This window comes from Barbatula barbatula (assembly GCF_947034865.1).
Source record: "Barbatula barbatula genome assembly, chromosome: 6".
NCBI classification, from domain to species: Eukaryota; Metazoa; Chordata; class Actinopteri; order Cypriniformes; family Nemacheilidae; genus Barbatula; species Barbatula barbatula.
Window position 1 is genome coordinate 15,351,389 of NC_136765.1, and position 16,524 is coordinate 15,367,912.

Here is a 16,524-nt window from a genome sequence, read left to right on the forward strand (position 1 = left end):
CTGTGGGACTGGATCAGTTTCTTCACCTTTACCCACTCACTGAAATGAAATGACATTTATTTGTCATGGGAAATACTTAAAAACAAAGCTCAATTCCAGAAGCGTTCCGATGAATGGGGCGTCTGCTCTGTCTGCATATGTTGATTAATGGAAGTGATGTAAGAATCCACTTGTGACATCTGTAAGTGTGTAAACTAATGGAGGAATTTCATTAGTCTCTTTTGTAGGACCAACATTGCTGCTCTTAAGTTAGAATTCTTCATCAACACAGCACATATTGACTACAAAAAGCAACTGAACGTAATACAAATCGCAATTATAGTGATTGCGTTAAAAGGATAAGATGTTTTTACAGAATGTAAAACTGTTTGCTTCACCTTATATCACCTTGAAACTTTCTGAACCAGACAAACAAATTATGCATAATTGGATATTTCATTTCATTTATTGATTGATTGAGTCTGTTTTCCACTCAGCCATCTCATACAATATTACCAGCGTTGGAGTACAGTCGTCCAAACTTGTCAAAGACGTGGCAGGAGGTAAAGACTGTCTTGAAGGCCTGAAATGATAAGCACATTGATTGGATGTGAGGAGTGTGGAAAAAGTGTTTTACACAGAAGACATGATGCAATTGTTTATGTTTTTCCATCCCCCCCCCCCCTCTCTTGGTTGTCACCTAAATATCTTTATTTGTGCTCCGAAGATGCCGGGAGGTTTCAAAACATGTTAAACGTCATATGGGTGAGCAAAAATAAAACAAATTCGATTTTTGGATGAACTTACTCTTTGAGGTCTGACAGGTTCTGTATTGCATGCACTGTACACTGTATATACATTTGCACGAGTCTCAAATAAGTCCACATTACGTCCTGAAAATCTTCTGTACACTGTTAAAAATTAAATTTTGACTTTATGGTTTCTAAAAGTCCCATTTAACATCCATAGAACCTAAGAGGTGCTTTATTGTGCCATGGAAGAATCCTTTGTAGTCTCTTAAAAATAAAAGGACTACACAATGAAGAACCACTTTTTGCCTGAATAGTTCCATAAATAACTTTTAACATATAAAGGACCTTACTGTTTCATGAAACGTTATTTAATGGTGGAAAATTGTTCTTGAGAAAAGATTATAAAATGTTAGAAAGAAATTGTTCTTATAAAATCCTTATTAGAAAAGAATTGGGTCTTCTATGGCATTTACTGTAAAAACATCCTGTAAAATATGTGCTCCAGTAGCCACATAAAATGACATGTTTTTCATGTCAATTTGTCGTATTTATGTCCGAAGGACGAGAACATCTGTCTAGAATGACAAAAAATGTAGGTGGTGCTACATACACATACATATTGTTTAAGCGTGTTATGAAAATAAACACTTTCTCATGCATTTCTGTGAAGAGCCCTCGAGCTCGGGATCTTTTTCATAGGTATATGAGGGGTATGACCAAAAAATGTTTTAGAGCATTTTGGACAACCCAGTATCACGCCAAAGTGTGTAACAGACACGTCGGTCCACTCGAAAATGTGTCGCAGTCTTCTAGGCGTGAACTTGACACACAAGGCTGAGTAACATTAGCAGAACGGGGCAATTTTGATATCGTTTTGAAATACGTGACATATCTTGGGTGTACATGGTATTTTGCAGAGGTTTATTACTTTGTGCACACACTTTAGACACATTTTAGCACGTAACCCGACCCGGCCCCTACACCCAACAAATTGTATATTATAACATAAAACACAAAACATAACAGGCAGAAATGGCCACAGATGCCATTTATAAAAAAATTATATTATTCCGAACGTTCCGTGCCCAAAGATCCCCTTTTCTGTCTGCCGTAAAACGTCAGCTTAGATTACGAAATTGCATTTGCTCGCATGTGTCTCGTGACTGGTTGCGTCATTACATTCGCTTGCGTTATGAAATGCCATTGGCTGTCCTGCTCCAATTGTGTCACCCGCTAAACTGGAGTGCTTACGTCACTTGCGTGTGTTCCGGCAGCGTGGTCGTTGCCGGCGATTAAAACCTACTGGCTATAAAAGATGCAACACAACCTGTTTGTAATGTTTTATACTGTTTTTGGTGTGCGTATTAATAAATGCCTGTGGCTGACTTGTATTTGCTTGTTTTTTAATCCTCGAGAGGTGGGTAGGTTTAGGGTAGGAGACGGGTTAAGTGCTATTAAATATCTAATATTTTATATAAAATTTTAATGTATGTGTATAGTTGAAGTCTTTTCTGTTTTTTAAGTGCAAAGAACTGAGCGCCTAGAGGAGTCTAAAGTGTGACAATGACACGCATTTTCGAATGGACCGGCGCGTCTGTTATGGCTGGAATACACTACAAAACTTTTAAAATCTGAACAGATTTTTTTTAAACTAGACATCATGCACTTGCAGACTTTTGGACATTTCAGATAGAAACACACAAACTGATCAAATTTGCAACAAGTCCAGACTGAAAATCTGTGCAAAACTGAGCAAAAGTCTTGTATTAAAAGTAGTGTATTTCAGCCTTAGCACGCTTTGGTGTGATACCGGGTTGTCTTGAAATAAAGGAAAAAAGTGGAATTTTGTTTAAAGAAAGACAGATTTGCACAGACTATACAAATTCCTTCAAATAAAATGCCTCATGTATTTTAGATTAGTAAGGATCAGATAATTATTGGGTTAAAAGATGAAGTCATTTGGTCCAGCTTCACACACATACAGAGAAAAACGCACACCATCACGCTCTCTTTTCTAATTCATGGACAAACACCCTAACCTCATAACACAGCACTGCCTCTTCATCATTGCTATAATACATCAGCCTGTTAATGATAAATACCTTAGCCACAACAAATCCTGCCCTCTTTTTCTCAGTACTGCAAAAAAATCTACTTCAGGTATTTTTAGTTGGACTGGATTATGCGTGTGGCCTAGTTGCTACAGCAGCGACTGAGAGTCTGTGTTGTTCTCAGTTACCCCCCCTAGAGGCTCATCTGGTGTACAACACCTCATCCAAAACTGCCTGAAAGAAGAGCTTGTGAGGAGCACTACTGTGTTAAAATAGAAATAATGGGCATGATTTAAGAATGGCGAGATGACGGGAGTGGTTTGGGGAGGCGATTTATTTATATATTTCATTTTTTTAAAGACTAAAATAAGCTGAAGTTGAGCAAGGACGAAGTAATGTCAAAGACTGGGGCGCTGACTGTTTCCCTTTGGCAGGCATGCATGTGATCTCTCTGTCAGTCAGCGTATGCAAGCATGACAATCATCTGTGTGCTTTAGCCGCAGGAAAGCTGCAGCTAGCTGTCTTTGTAAACAGCACTCCGCTCTGACAAGAAATGCGAAAGTTAAAAGTGGAAAATAGATGGATTCACAACATTTGGAATCATCAGACAAATTGAAGTTAAGTTGTTCTTTTATGAAAGACATTTGGCATGTTACTGATGATCTAAAAATCTCCTTAAGAGATACACTGTACAGCCGCAGAAAAAATTAAAGAGACTTAAAAAAAACTGATTTACTATTTATAGGTATGTGATTATTTTAGTTTTATTCTGTGAACTACTGACTATATTTTACCCGTGCATTAAATAAAATATATTGTTTCTATATGCATTTATTTGCTGAAAATAAAACTTGAGAAACGGGTCAAAGTAATAGAAAAGATACACTTTCACATTGCTGTTGGCCGACTTTGTCACTCCTGAGGTTTGATTTTGTTGAAATTCAACAGAGACTGAACTGGAATGGCCACAATACATCTAGAAATTCAGATTAAATAAAAGTTTGGAATGGTCTCTTAATTTTGCATGGCTTAAAGTGTGCATGGCTGAATGTACAAGTTACTTTTTTACAAAAATGTTTTATTAATAACTTAAAACTACATTCTAAAACTGGTATGCTATTTTTTTAAATGTCTGAAATATTATATTTCAGAATTGTAGCTATTCCTACTCAAATACCCACTATATCTTTAAAAATTAACATTTCCCTTATTGGATATAGCAGGCAGCATAAATAAAATACCCTCAGTCTTCGTGAATTTACTAAATTAATCTCTCCTCTTAATGTTCTATTTGTCACCCGTTCTGTCAAAACAGCTTTTGTCCATGTTCTGTGTTATCTTTCACCTCGGCGTGTGCTACATTTAAGGGCTACATAACTAGTGGAACAACAGCTGACTTCAGATGAGCACTCAGGGCACTTAGACACTGTTTAGCCTGTGGAACCCATATTTTAACTCCGCATTTGTTGCCTCTCTCTCCAACGTCACCCAATAAAAACAGACAAGGGATAAAAAATATGAGATTGATTTATTTGCTCCAGTGTTCTTTGGAATGAAGCTTTTCTATTTTTTTCTGCACAACTGAAACCAATTAGCACAGCTAGCACTTGTAGTGCAGAAGGTAGGTCAGCCTGGAGTAATAAAAAAGTATTGACTTTTCTTTGACTGTAAGCAGCCTGAAAGGGGTGCCGCGGCCTTGTCGTACACGAAAAGAGCTCCATTAATTTCACTTATTTCAAGAAGGGCCCCTGTCAAGTCCTAATGCGTCCAATGCACTTTTCGCATTCATACGCACTGACATCTTAGCCAGGCCTCAGCCGAAATGAGTTTACATTATTTTAGCTCGTGAGAAGTTGACGGAGTAATTCCCAATGCGCGGGCCGGCGGGGAAATCGTGGAGCGCCCTTTCATACATGGCTAGTTTTTGACTCATTCGAATCGGTTTACACTCTTGTATTTGGCGCCTCAGATGTACATTGAAGTGTTTGTTACATTTTCTGAACATAAAGCTGTTAACATGAAATGTAATTTGATTTTGTATTAATGATATACAAGCAGGATGGATGAATATTAGGTACAAATGACCTTTTTTAGATGTATAGGTGCAAATATAAAATCTGATTAGATGAACCTGTGACATCACATTGTTTTTTATTGTGCCAAATTACTAAATTGTTTGGCAGATAATTGATAAAGTATGCATATAAATAAAGTCGAATATAATTTAGCACTAAACTTAATTTTCCTATTTCCTGATAAAAACAGAACAGCACTGACAAAACATTAATTTGTTACGGTGGTGGGATAAAAAAAACATTACACATTACACATTTAGCTCAGTGGTTAGAGCATGGTGCTAGCAATGCCAAGGTCATGGGTTCGATCCCAGAGAATGCACATACCCTGATACAATTGTATTGATGTAAGTTCCTTTGGATAAAAGCATCTGCCATATGCATAAATGTAAAAAAAGTCACGATAACGATCTCATTGCTAACATTTCTTTCAATTGTGTATGTGACAATTAAGTCACAAGATATTTCAGGTGATTGTGACTCCAATATAACTTAATCTTCAAACACACACAGGTATGCACAAATACACAGAAGTATTTTTACTAAGATTAACTGACAATACCAGAATTATGTCATTTCCATATTAATAACATTTCTTGTAATATTTATCAACTATTTTGTGTTTGCGTATTATTTTATTAGAGCCTTTGCATTGCGCTCTTACTAAATATTTAACTTTTAAACATTGAACTTTATACTGTATAAAGAATATGTACGTATTACAATAATTGTCCCCTGATCTATCAAAACAAATTCACATCTCTTAATTGTTATAGTCATTCATCATTGAAATAGTTAAATTACTCATATTTGCTGTATTTCGTAACGTTTATGTCAAACGCTGTTCCGAATCAATTTCAGCAATTTACTGTATATTTACTTACTATTTATATGAATGATGGTAAAACACAAAATGCTGACATAGTAGAAGATTTAAAGTTAATTGATACATATGTAACAAAAAAAGTGAGAAATGTGTCAGGCTAATTGTTTATCACGTGGCAAATGAAGAGGCCGAGGGATTTTATATGCCTATAAAGTGGATATAGTGAATCACCCAGAGGGTCTTGGTCACTAATGTAGTCCGGTCTTGGATATAAGCATGTGTGTGTGCCCGTAATAGAAACACTCATGTGTGATTTCCTACACTGGACTCAAAGCAGGTTGTCCTACTTTTAAAACTTGTTTATTGCGCATTATGAATATCATTCGCATTTAAACACACCTCATATATCACACATAATGCCGTGATGCATGATTCCGGAAATGATTAAGCTGCTAACAAAGCATCATTTTCGCCTAAATATTCTTGTTGAAGTCTGTGCTACAGCAATAATTAAAAAAAACCTGAAGTTGTGCTTGGAGGCAATATTATCAGGGGCCATCGCGTGTGGGGGTGTCTGGCAGACGGGGTTTGGAAAAGCAATTACTGAAGCAACATTAAAATAGAAGGAAAATAACTGTGGGTTCAGGCAGTGTGCTGGTATTCGGGCGCTAAGATATATCAGTATAAAAATGTGATTGATGAAAGTCTAATGCAAGGCGATAGAGACGGCTTTTGTGCTGCGGCAATGCCATTTCCTGCACTGTATTAGCCTCTGTAATTAGCCCTGCTGGTTCCATTTGTGAGCGTTGGTGATGATGCAAACATCAAAACACAGGCCTAGCTTGTCAGTGGCCACCGTACGGCCCAATGCAGGGTCATCCTAGTCAAGGGGCTATTAACTAATGCACTAACTACAGAGGAGAGGGGAAAGCACGGACCCTGCGCCATTCTGTCTGACTGCATCACTCCTGATCATAAACATCGCCATGTGCCGTCACTTCATATCTTCAAACGCTTAAATCATTGTAATGCAGCCTTTTGCTGATTTGCATTTAAGGATGTTTTTTCAACTACTGGCACTTTTGGCCTTTTAAAATCTGAACTCCCTCAAAAGTACTTTTCAAACAGTTGATTTAATTTGTTTACTAACTCTGCCCAGTGGCAGGGGCACATGCATCAGAATTTACTCCGTTGTTTGCGTATCAACTTCTACAAACTATCAATGAAATGTCATTTCCCACTATATAGTAGCTCACATTACATTTAGCTTTGTGGTTGAACTGAATAATTTGTCCTATTACTTGCTAATATTGCATAACACTAGATATAATAGTTTATGTAAAATAAATATTATTAACAATATCTTTATCTTTGATTTCCATCATCTCCAATTCAAACTGCAATCACGATTAATTGTTTGACAGCCCTAAACAAAAAAATCTATAATCATTTCCCCACAATTTACATTATCAAAATTATTACTTGGAGATAACAAGTGAAATCTGTTAGTCTTAAAAAGAATCAACCTTTGAGACACAAAATGACTGTCTTTCAGGTTACAACCTCAAAAAATAAGTAAATGAAAAGAATATACATGTTAAAGGTTTATTGTATATAAATATATTTCTGCATTAATATCAGTTAAGTTTAAGGTGAAAGTGGTTTTACATTAGTAGTTTAAATGACTTTTTTTCTGTTCATTCAATTTAACATGTTTACTTGAATGAACCAAATCAGAAAACCAGGACTGTTTTTTATTTAATGGATGTCAGTGGTCAAAAAAAACCATCTGGACTTCAAAGAACCATAGGAACAGGACCCAGATGCTAATATCAGAGGTAAAGTTCATTATAGTTATGTATTTGAGCGTGTCTGAAGCCTCTGTAATCCTTCCTGCATCACCTCCTTCATCTCCACAATTGAGATGAATCACAAAGCACTGCTTTCAGGTGAAGACATGTTAATCTGAGAAATAACACATTTCAAGGTGTGAGTCTGGTGAGGGGTGGGCTGAAGAAATGAGCAAAGGAAGGAAAAAGAGAGCAGCCATAATTTAATCAGAAATGCACTTGGAAATGACCATATCCATCATTATCTTCTTGCGAGTCAATGCAGGGGAATCAAATTTTTTATTATTTAATATATATATAAAAAAACAGGTTTGTGTGCGACTTATTTCTCATTGGTTTTCGACGAGGTTAACGTCGAAACATTTATCAAGCCACAGACAAATGGCACTGGGGTACTAGTTAGACAGTGTAATAAGTGCCATCTAATTTCCTCTTTAGAATCAATTGATGTTTAAAGCTCGGTATCGTCATCAAGGGACAAAGCTTATTCCTGTAAAAAGAAATGTATAGCATACCTTCCGCTGTATCGCAATGTAAACATTTTTATATGTACATAAAACATGTACTTAAGGATAAAATATATCTTTACATCCATCTGGATCTACAGTTAAAATACATTTTGAAAATAAGACAGATTTCCGTAAATCTGGAAAGATCCGAAGTACTCAACAGCAGACCATATTTAGTCATGCAAGACAGAGATACAAAATGTGGTAAGTGAACTGTTTGCATAAATCTAATATCAAAATCATGAAGAACATCCACAATTCTCATGGGAACACCAGTGCCTCCAGCTCCTAGGTCTCTCTGTGACCCGGGTTAAATAGAGGGAATCTTCTGGAGTACATCACTTAGAATGCAGTTTGATTCATCAAAACAAGCGCCGTGCTTGGATTCTTTAGAAAAGGTAAATAAATAAAACAATTAGACGAACAAAACACACCCATCACCGCCAGTGAAAAGGATGGGCATGGTGATGAGTTGTGGAAGAGACTGAGAGTTTGTTCAGATAACTAATCAGACATGTGTTCAGGGGAGAGCAGGGCTTTACAGTGTAACATACATGTCGCACATGCTACAAATAAATCGGTCTGTGCAATGAATAAATGTCTTAGTGTAGCACGCGTATGATACAGTTTGGCAGGTGCATTAGACATTAGGAACTAGATGTGAAGTGCCGTTTGTCGTTGTGCTTGTCCGTGTGTGAGGTTAACTAATGGCGAGCCACTTTTTATTTGTTTTTTTATTTAGTTTTTTTATTTAATTAAAACTTGTTTTACGGCTACATCGAGTCCATTGATCGAGAGCAGTGGTTCTCAAACTTTTCAGATTAAGTAACACCTTTAATAAAATGAGTTGTTCCAAGTACCGCCTAATGACCGCCATAGAAAAACATTAATAGAAGAGCTGATAATCTTTACTTGAATTCCCTTGAGACTGTGTTGAGTCATGACGCGTGACATTGTCAAAAACATATTAATTCTCTATTAACTCTAATTAACTCTATTCATTTGTGTTTACTGACACTAATTTCCCCCTTTTTTCGCGCGTCAGTCAGCACAACTTTTTTCGTGTCACCCAGCATGACTTTCAATCTAATGTATTTTAATATGCGGTATCTTTTATTTGTATAAATACACATCAAAGCAATCTGATGGGAACTCATACAGTTTTTACAAGGTGGCTCATTCATGTGAATTTCTATTTCCTATGATCTCGTTGCTATGTTTTCTTTTGATTTTATATTCCCCCCGTGACGTTAGGTCTAGGGGCGAGGTTAGGGGAGCCATTTATCATTGTTTTTCCACCTCGTGAAATTCACAAAATTAGCCTTTTTGCGGCTGTGATTTTAGAGTTTGGGGTGAAGTAAGGTGTTGGTTAGCCACATCCTCAAATATGTACGACTACTTATCAGGTTAAAAATAAAGATGTAAATACACATGCAGTCTGTGTATTGAAATGAGTGACACTGAAAGAAAGTCGAGTCGAGTAACATTAAAAAAAGGTTGTGCTCACTGACACTATTAAATCGTGTTCCGAATATCCACATTTTTTCGATTACAAATTTTGTGTGTATGCCACGAACATATGCCAGGGATAACATGGATGGAATCGCCTTATAACCCCTTTAGCAGTTATAAAATGTACTGTAACCCACTGATTAACCCACTTCGATTGTCTTTACAAACAACCACCAAAATAAAAGTCAGTTTAATTTGAACCAAATAATAAAATAATTAACTCGTGGAAAATGTATAAACTGTAGGAAACACTACAGTATAATTTTACTATAGTAAGGTTCAAATATACTATAATAGACAATAATTATACCGCAGTTTACTGTAGCAAATACTATTGTCCATAAAAATACAGTATACTAGTGTATTTACTACTGTTTAAAATAAAGAACTCTAAATACATTTTAAAAGGAAAAAAAGAATGTGTTAACTAAAAACAAAACATTATATGGCTCTAATTTATCTATTTGTATAACGTTACTGTCCTTTTTCAGTTATCTGTCTATTTATGTGATGACCTGCACTTGTCTTTTTTTAAAGATGATAAAAGACGTATACTTGTGCTACAACCGTTTGGCCTGTGCTACAAAACTTTAAAACTCTGTAGCACCGGTGCAATGTGCAGAAAAAGTTCATTTACAGCCCTGGAGAGTTTAATCCATTCAAAGCAATGACGGCATCACCGTGCTGCATGCGCTGATTGCTTTAATTACAGCCATAGAAGTGGCTTTGTTATGGGTTAATGAGCCTGGCATGGGCAACCATATCAAAACCACAGAATATCAGTTCCCAAATTGTAGTAATTTACCACTTAAACACTGCAGAAGAAAAGTATTGTGTGTCTTTTTTACTTTACTTCTGATGGATAGACACTTTGTATTTCTTACATTATTTAAGCGGTGCATTTATGAAGCAAGTATACTATTCTCAACATGGGCATCAGAACCATTGTATGTGGGTGAGACAGGACCCACTCACTTTTTAAGACCAATGATATTGGACCCACTCACTTTTAGCGGCTCTTATTTAGAACAGAGTGACAATCGGGGAATGCTTGTTATATTAAACTCCATTTTGCGTTATAGCTACAGCCTTGACTTTCACCCATCTGCTTCCTCAAATCCATTCGGCTTGGCTCATTTAAAGTCTTTGCAAATGAAACTCGATTACGCATTTTAGCTACAGCCTGAGCTACAGGTATCCTGCTGTTTCCTTAAATCCATGGCTGTGTCTCAATCAGCTCCCTTGTTCAGTAGTCAGGGTACTGACCAGGCAGTCAGCCATTTTAAGTGCTGTCCCATTCGCAAAACCCTTCCAGTGCACTGAAACGTTGGTTTCCTAAAAATTCCCACAATGCACCGCAAAAACATTGAAACTCCCTATGTTCCCTTACCAGAAATCAATCAATGACAAGTTTTGTAGACGTTTAACCGAAATCACAGGAGCCAACTAACTCAATGAACTTCATGAAAAGCGACAGAACTTTTGAAATGACATGCGCTTATTTTATATTATGTATAAACAAACGTTGCTAGACAGGCAGGCAACACAATCTACCTTAAGAGTTAAATTTTATAATCCACCAAATTTGTGCACTGATATGTAACAGAATAATGAAAGTGTTGCTCATATCTACTTCAACCAGTATTTAAAAGATTAAGTCAGAGAGATGTGGGTTTTGCCAGATGTTGATGAATACCAGCTGTGAAGTATCACAACGTGCTTCACATTAACCAGTTATGTCACAGGAAAATAAGTGAACAGTGTCCCAAAGTGAAATAAGCCAGGGTCCTTACCAGATCCTGGATCCGTGTACACGATATACTGATTCACGAGTTGATCGAGACACAGGGCATGTCACCTGGCTCAATCAGAGTCAATATATATTAAACTCCATTTCGTTTTGACAAAAGTATTGTTGTATATTATATAATAATATTACAGTGTAAATGATCAAATTAACTAAAATTATTAAATGTACTTTGTATTAGCACCTATTGTATTATTGATCCTGTATGACATATCGCTTATTGCTCCCTGAACTCTTTGTAAGTCGCTTTAGATAAAAGAGTCTGCTAAATGCCTAAATGTAAATGGATGCCAACTTACTGGACAATATACTTCTTTCCCTACTACTCCCTACCATACCACACTTTATTATTGAACATTTGTTAACCTTTTTTCAAATATATATTTAAAAATTTTGATGAAAATGAATGCGTGTACGGTCTGATATGTGATGTGTTGGCTAAAGGGGGATTCGAACCTGCGTCAAAAAGCGCCAAAATTACTAGTCACGCCTTTTTCCAAACACACCAAAAAAACTGTGTGTTTTTTCACAGTTTACTGGTGGTAAACTGGCATCTTATTTACTCAAGGTTTTTCTGGATAGTTCACCCAAAAATGTTTAATTCCGTCAACCTTTATTCCCCTTCATGTCATTTACCTGTATATGACTTTTCTTCTGTGGAATGAAAAAGATATTTTGAGAAATGTCTCATTGGTTTTGTGGAAACCAGTGGAAGCAAATGTAAATCTGTTGGCAAAATATATTTTGTGTTCTGCAGAAGAAAGTCATATAGATTGGGAACTTAAAGATGCAACTGGTGAGCCCCTGGGATTACTTGCTGTTTAGCTGTGGATCAGTGATAATCCTTAATATGGCCTCTGCCACATCAATTATGTTGATTACAGGCACGCTGGTTACGCTGAGTGTTCATTACCGGCAGACGGCACGGGCACCAGCCTTACCGTATACATCAAGACATACTGGGCTACTTTCCAAAAGAATTGTAGAGATGTGCCATGCAGCATGTATTTAGTGAATAAAGTCAATCTACACATCTAAACTGTGTTTCTAGACTAGAACTACTACAATCTCACAGGCAATACAACTAAAAGAGAAAGTTCATCATTGTGTTCTGATAATGACCTGATACGTTTTGAGCCCAAAATTTGCTGTACGGACACAGCAACAATTAAAACGCAAAGCGGAACCGAGCCGCCTCATCCAGCGGCAACCAGGCATACACCAGCCGTGTCAGCAGTAGGGGCTCTCTTATTTATTTTAATTCCGGAGGAGGTATTTCCGGGCAATTGCGCTGGATGTAGAGGGTAGTGCCTGCTGGTAAGGGCCAATAAAGAACTCTCATCCATGAAAGGCCTTCGGCAGAGACACAGTCAATTACCTAATGTGAAGACTTTGGTTGAGGGGGGAGAGAAAGCCTTTTCTCCTCATTTACTTGTGGGTATTTATTAAATTGCTGTCAAATTTGACAAATTTGTGATGCTCAAGATGGAGGTTGTTTTGGGGAGGAGGGGGGACTGAGAATGGTACCCCCTCCCATCACCGTCTGCAGCCCCATCTCTTTTCCTGAATCATGCCAGCCCAGAATGCGTTTTGGCAGCTCTACGTGTGCATGCTAGCGAGACGTGTACCTTTTTCCCCTGTAGGAGCTCCTTGTGTTCCTCTCTGAAATGCTTGGTCCCATATGCTGCCTGCTCGAAGGGGGTGCTGGTGTGCATCAGGCTTTCATACGTCTTGTTTCGGGTTGGGTTTGAGAGTGGATAGAAACTGTGTGCCGTAAGACAAAGAAATAAGAATACAGATAGGAATAAAGCACAGTACAGAAAACTACAAGGACAAATGAAACGAGAACCAATTTACTAGCTGTGCTGAGATGTATTTCCTCAGGGTATGTGCATATTTAAGAAAACTACATTTAAGACATTTACACTTTTTATGCACAATTATTTACAGCGAATTCTGTAAGAAAACAAACACAAAACATTTAATAACTAAACAGAAAGGTTATGAATAAAAATTTGGACTTACAGATACCTAGTAGGTTGAAAAAACGTTCTTTCTTCAAATTTAGTACAATTATTTGAAATATAATTGCGTTGAAGATATTTTGAAGAATGGGGTTAACCAAACAACATTGGCCACCACTGACTTCCATTGTATGGACATTTCTCAAAATATCTTCTCATGTTCTACAGAATAAAGAGTCATATTCAGAATTTGATTGACATGAGGTTGAATCAATTACAGAATTATAATTTTTTGGTCAACTATCATTTTATTTGAAGCCAGTGCATTATTTTAACTTTCTATTCATTTTAGGATTTGTTTTACTTTTTAACGCAATAAATTCTAAAGAGTGAATTAAATAACATTTCATTGCATTTTACGGATTCACCAACACTTTGTCCTTTTAAGTGTCGGCCTGTTGCCCTCACTCCTGCACAAGAGGGGGAGAGTCTCAGTCCTCGGCCCTCTGGTCCTGGCAAACGCGCAGACCAAAAACTAATGCTTCTGCTCTTTCCACAAGCCAGCACGTGTTACTTATGTATCAGGACACTGCCTCATCTCTCCCTCGCAGGCACTTTTCATTCTAGTCCAGATCATTTCCAAACCTAAATAGCTTCTTAATTGTTGTGTCTTGTGGTAGTTTCTGCACATGCTGCGTGTTTGCTGGGCACACGATGAGCGCAAATAGCGGTTACTTAGGAAAAATGCCAGATGTTAATTACAGCGAGGTTGATTTTGTAAATTGTACCCAAGACACTTTGCCTGGAGGAAGATTTATCCAGTGTGGTACAAGAGGTGTCTGCGCGGAGGCCGGGTAAACGTCCGCTGGGCATTGGCTTGGCTTGTCACAAAACAAACAAATAACCAACAACCTTGGCACTTTCCGGCGAACACGGTCTGCAGAGAAAGGTGTTTTTATTCCCAGTGCTTGTTGCATTGCGTGTTATGATGATGATGAAACCAGAAGTGCAGGTTGTCTGTTGTTTTAAACGCAATTAAAACAGACAAACGCAGGAAATTAAACAATAATTGCTCCACCTGGCAAAGGTAAAGTTTTACTGTGCTACACAAATACAGCGAAACATTGGCACACATTCAGTATAGAAAAAAACAGATGGCATCCTTTAAACAGACAATAGATGAGATATGAGATATTAGATACATGCATTTCTGAAACTTCTGTTAACGATATAATAAAACGGGTAGTTCTAATTCTGAATTCTGATTGGCTAAGCCAAAGCACTAGAAATAAATACCTGGATCTGCAAGGTCTATAAAAAGCATTTAAAAATTATTTAAAAATTGTAACCATAATCATCATTAATTGTGACTCTTTGTGACACAACGTTTTATGTAAAAGCAATTTGGACAGCCGCTGAGTGAATATTGGCTGTGTTGTCTAATGGCAAAGTTAAACTTTCTGCGTACCATCCTGAAACAAGATCATTATTTATTAGAGGGCTTTGTGTCACGGAAGCACCACATAAGCAGTAATGCTTTCTAACGCTTTGATGGTGCAAGGCAAAAACCGAGGTTGACATCAACACTGCACTGGCCCTTTAAATAATGGCCCAATCTCCCACAGCCATCCTTATCCACCAGAGACACCAGCCTCCCAACAAGACAGATTACAGTGCAACCCATGCTAATGTGCACATGGGACGGACATCACAGAGCAAAAATTAATGTGGCCCCAATGTCCCAGAATACACAATGCTTCTGCTGCTTGCCGGCTGTTTCACTTACTGCTTTCATTGCCATTGAATTGCATTTTAATAGGGTAGTTTTTATTCATTGAAAGCCATTAAGGAAAGTTTGACTTCTCACAGGGGATCTTTTGGCAGTGCAGACCAATGCCCAGTGACAACATCCTAGGAGGCCACTGAAATGGGGAGTGTAGGAGGAGACTGAGAGGGAAAGAAATAGAGAAGTATGTTGAGACATTGTGTTTACGCTCTCTTGCAGAGAGTACAAATCTGCAGAGTAATGTAGTAATGCTACTAAACCCTTAAACAAAAAAACTAAAACAATGGCTATATGACACATGTAATATATCCGGTGTGCATACAGTATATTCAAAAATAATCTACCCTCATAGATTTAGCCAATACTTAAAGAAATGAACATCTGAATATTACCCCACAATGCTTTAATTCTATAACCTGTGTTTTATAAATCAGGGAATTTTTACACTTTACTACTACAGCATTTATTTATATTAATTAATTTTAGTTTCAACATTTTTTGATTCATTTTCTCTCTTTAAAATGTAACATTATTAAAGTACAACAAACTAACACGAACAATTGTATTGGCATTAATCAATTATTAAATGAAAACTATATTATTCATTGTCAGTTCATACTATTAAATGCATTTACTACTGTTAACAAAACCACTTCATTGTGACGTGAAAAAACATCTCCTGTCAAACTATACACCGAATAGTTTAATCCGCTATTAAAGCTGTTTATTTCTCCAAATCGTGGTAATTGATCCCTGCATTATCTGCAATGGAGGCTGAACAGACATCACTAGGACTGAAATTAAGCTTGCGATAGAAGCAAAAGAAGCGGCAACATTCCGGTGCCTCTTTGAAACATTCCGGAGGAAATTAGCAGGAAACGAGAGTGAGATCCTGGATCAAAAAGACTCTAATCATGCTTCGCCATGCCCTGCAGACACCACATGTATAATACGATTTGCGCAGTAACCACCTCTCCTATTACAGCGGGTTTGGGATGCTCCGTGTTAATGGGGTTAGCTAATTTACGCTTTAAAGTCGGAGCAAAAGAAAAAATATTAAACATGATTAAAAAACATTGCGCATTAAACTTGTAATTAAAATAAAATGCTATGGTTCCAAAACAGATATGGAACAGTGGTAAATGTTATTGTAGTAATCTTGTGCAATAATTATTGCACAAAGTGCAGTTGTGCAATGGCAATTATTTGTTATAATGTCTGTATTTATGACCAGCATTAGTGTTGTTTGTGAACTTATTTAAGCTCATTTGAGATTTCACCATCTGCACTGTACACTGGGTGGATATAATGCAAGGCTTCTCTTGTTTGATATAAATATGCATCTACACAATGTCACAGAGCATACAACGCCCGAAGACTGAAAGCGATTTTAGCGGGATGATGCTGTAAAAT

The 16,524-nt window shown here is 37.1% G+C and overlaps 1 protein-coding gene across 1 annotated transcript in view; it reads right to left on the reverse strand.

Moving 5' to 3' along the window:
- Positions 1-428: 428 nt before the first annotated feature.
- spata17 (spermatogenesis associated 17) overlaps positions 429-16,524 on the reverse strand; it is a 29,476-nt gene continuing 13,380 nt past the window's right edge. The window contains exons 9-10 of the mRNA XM_079457955.1: positions 12,990-13,125; positions 429-562 (exon numbers count right to left, since the gene is read on the reverse strand). Coding sequence (XP_079314081.1) covers positions 482-562; positions 12,990-13,125 — 217 coding nt within the window. The 3' untranslated portion in view covers positions 429-481. The remainder of the gene's footprint in view (positions 563-12,989; positions 13,126-16,524) is intronic.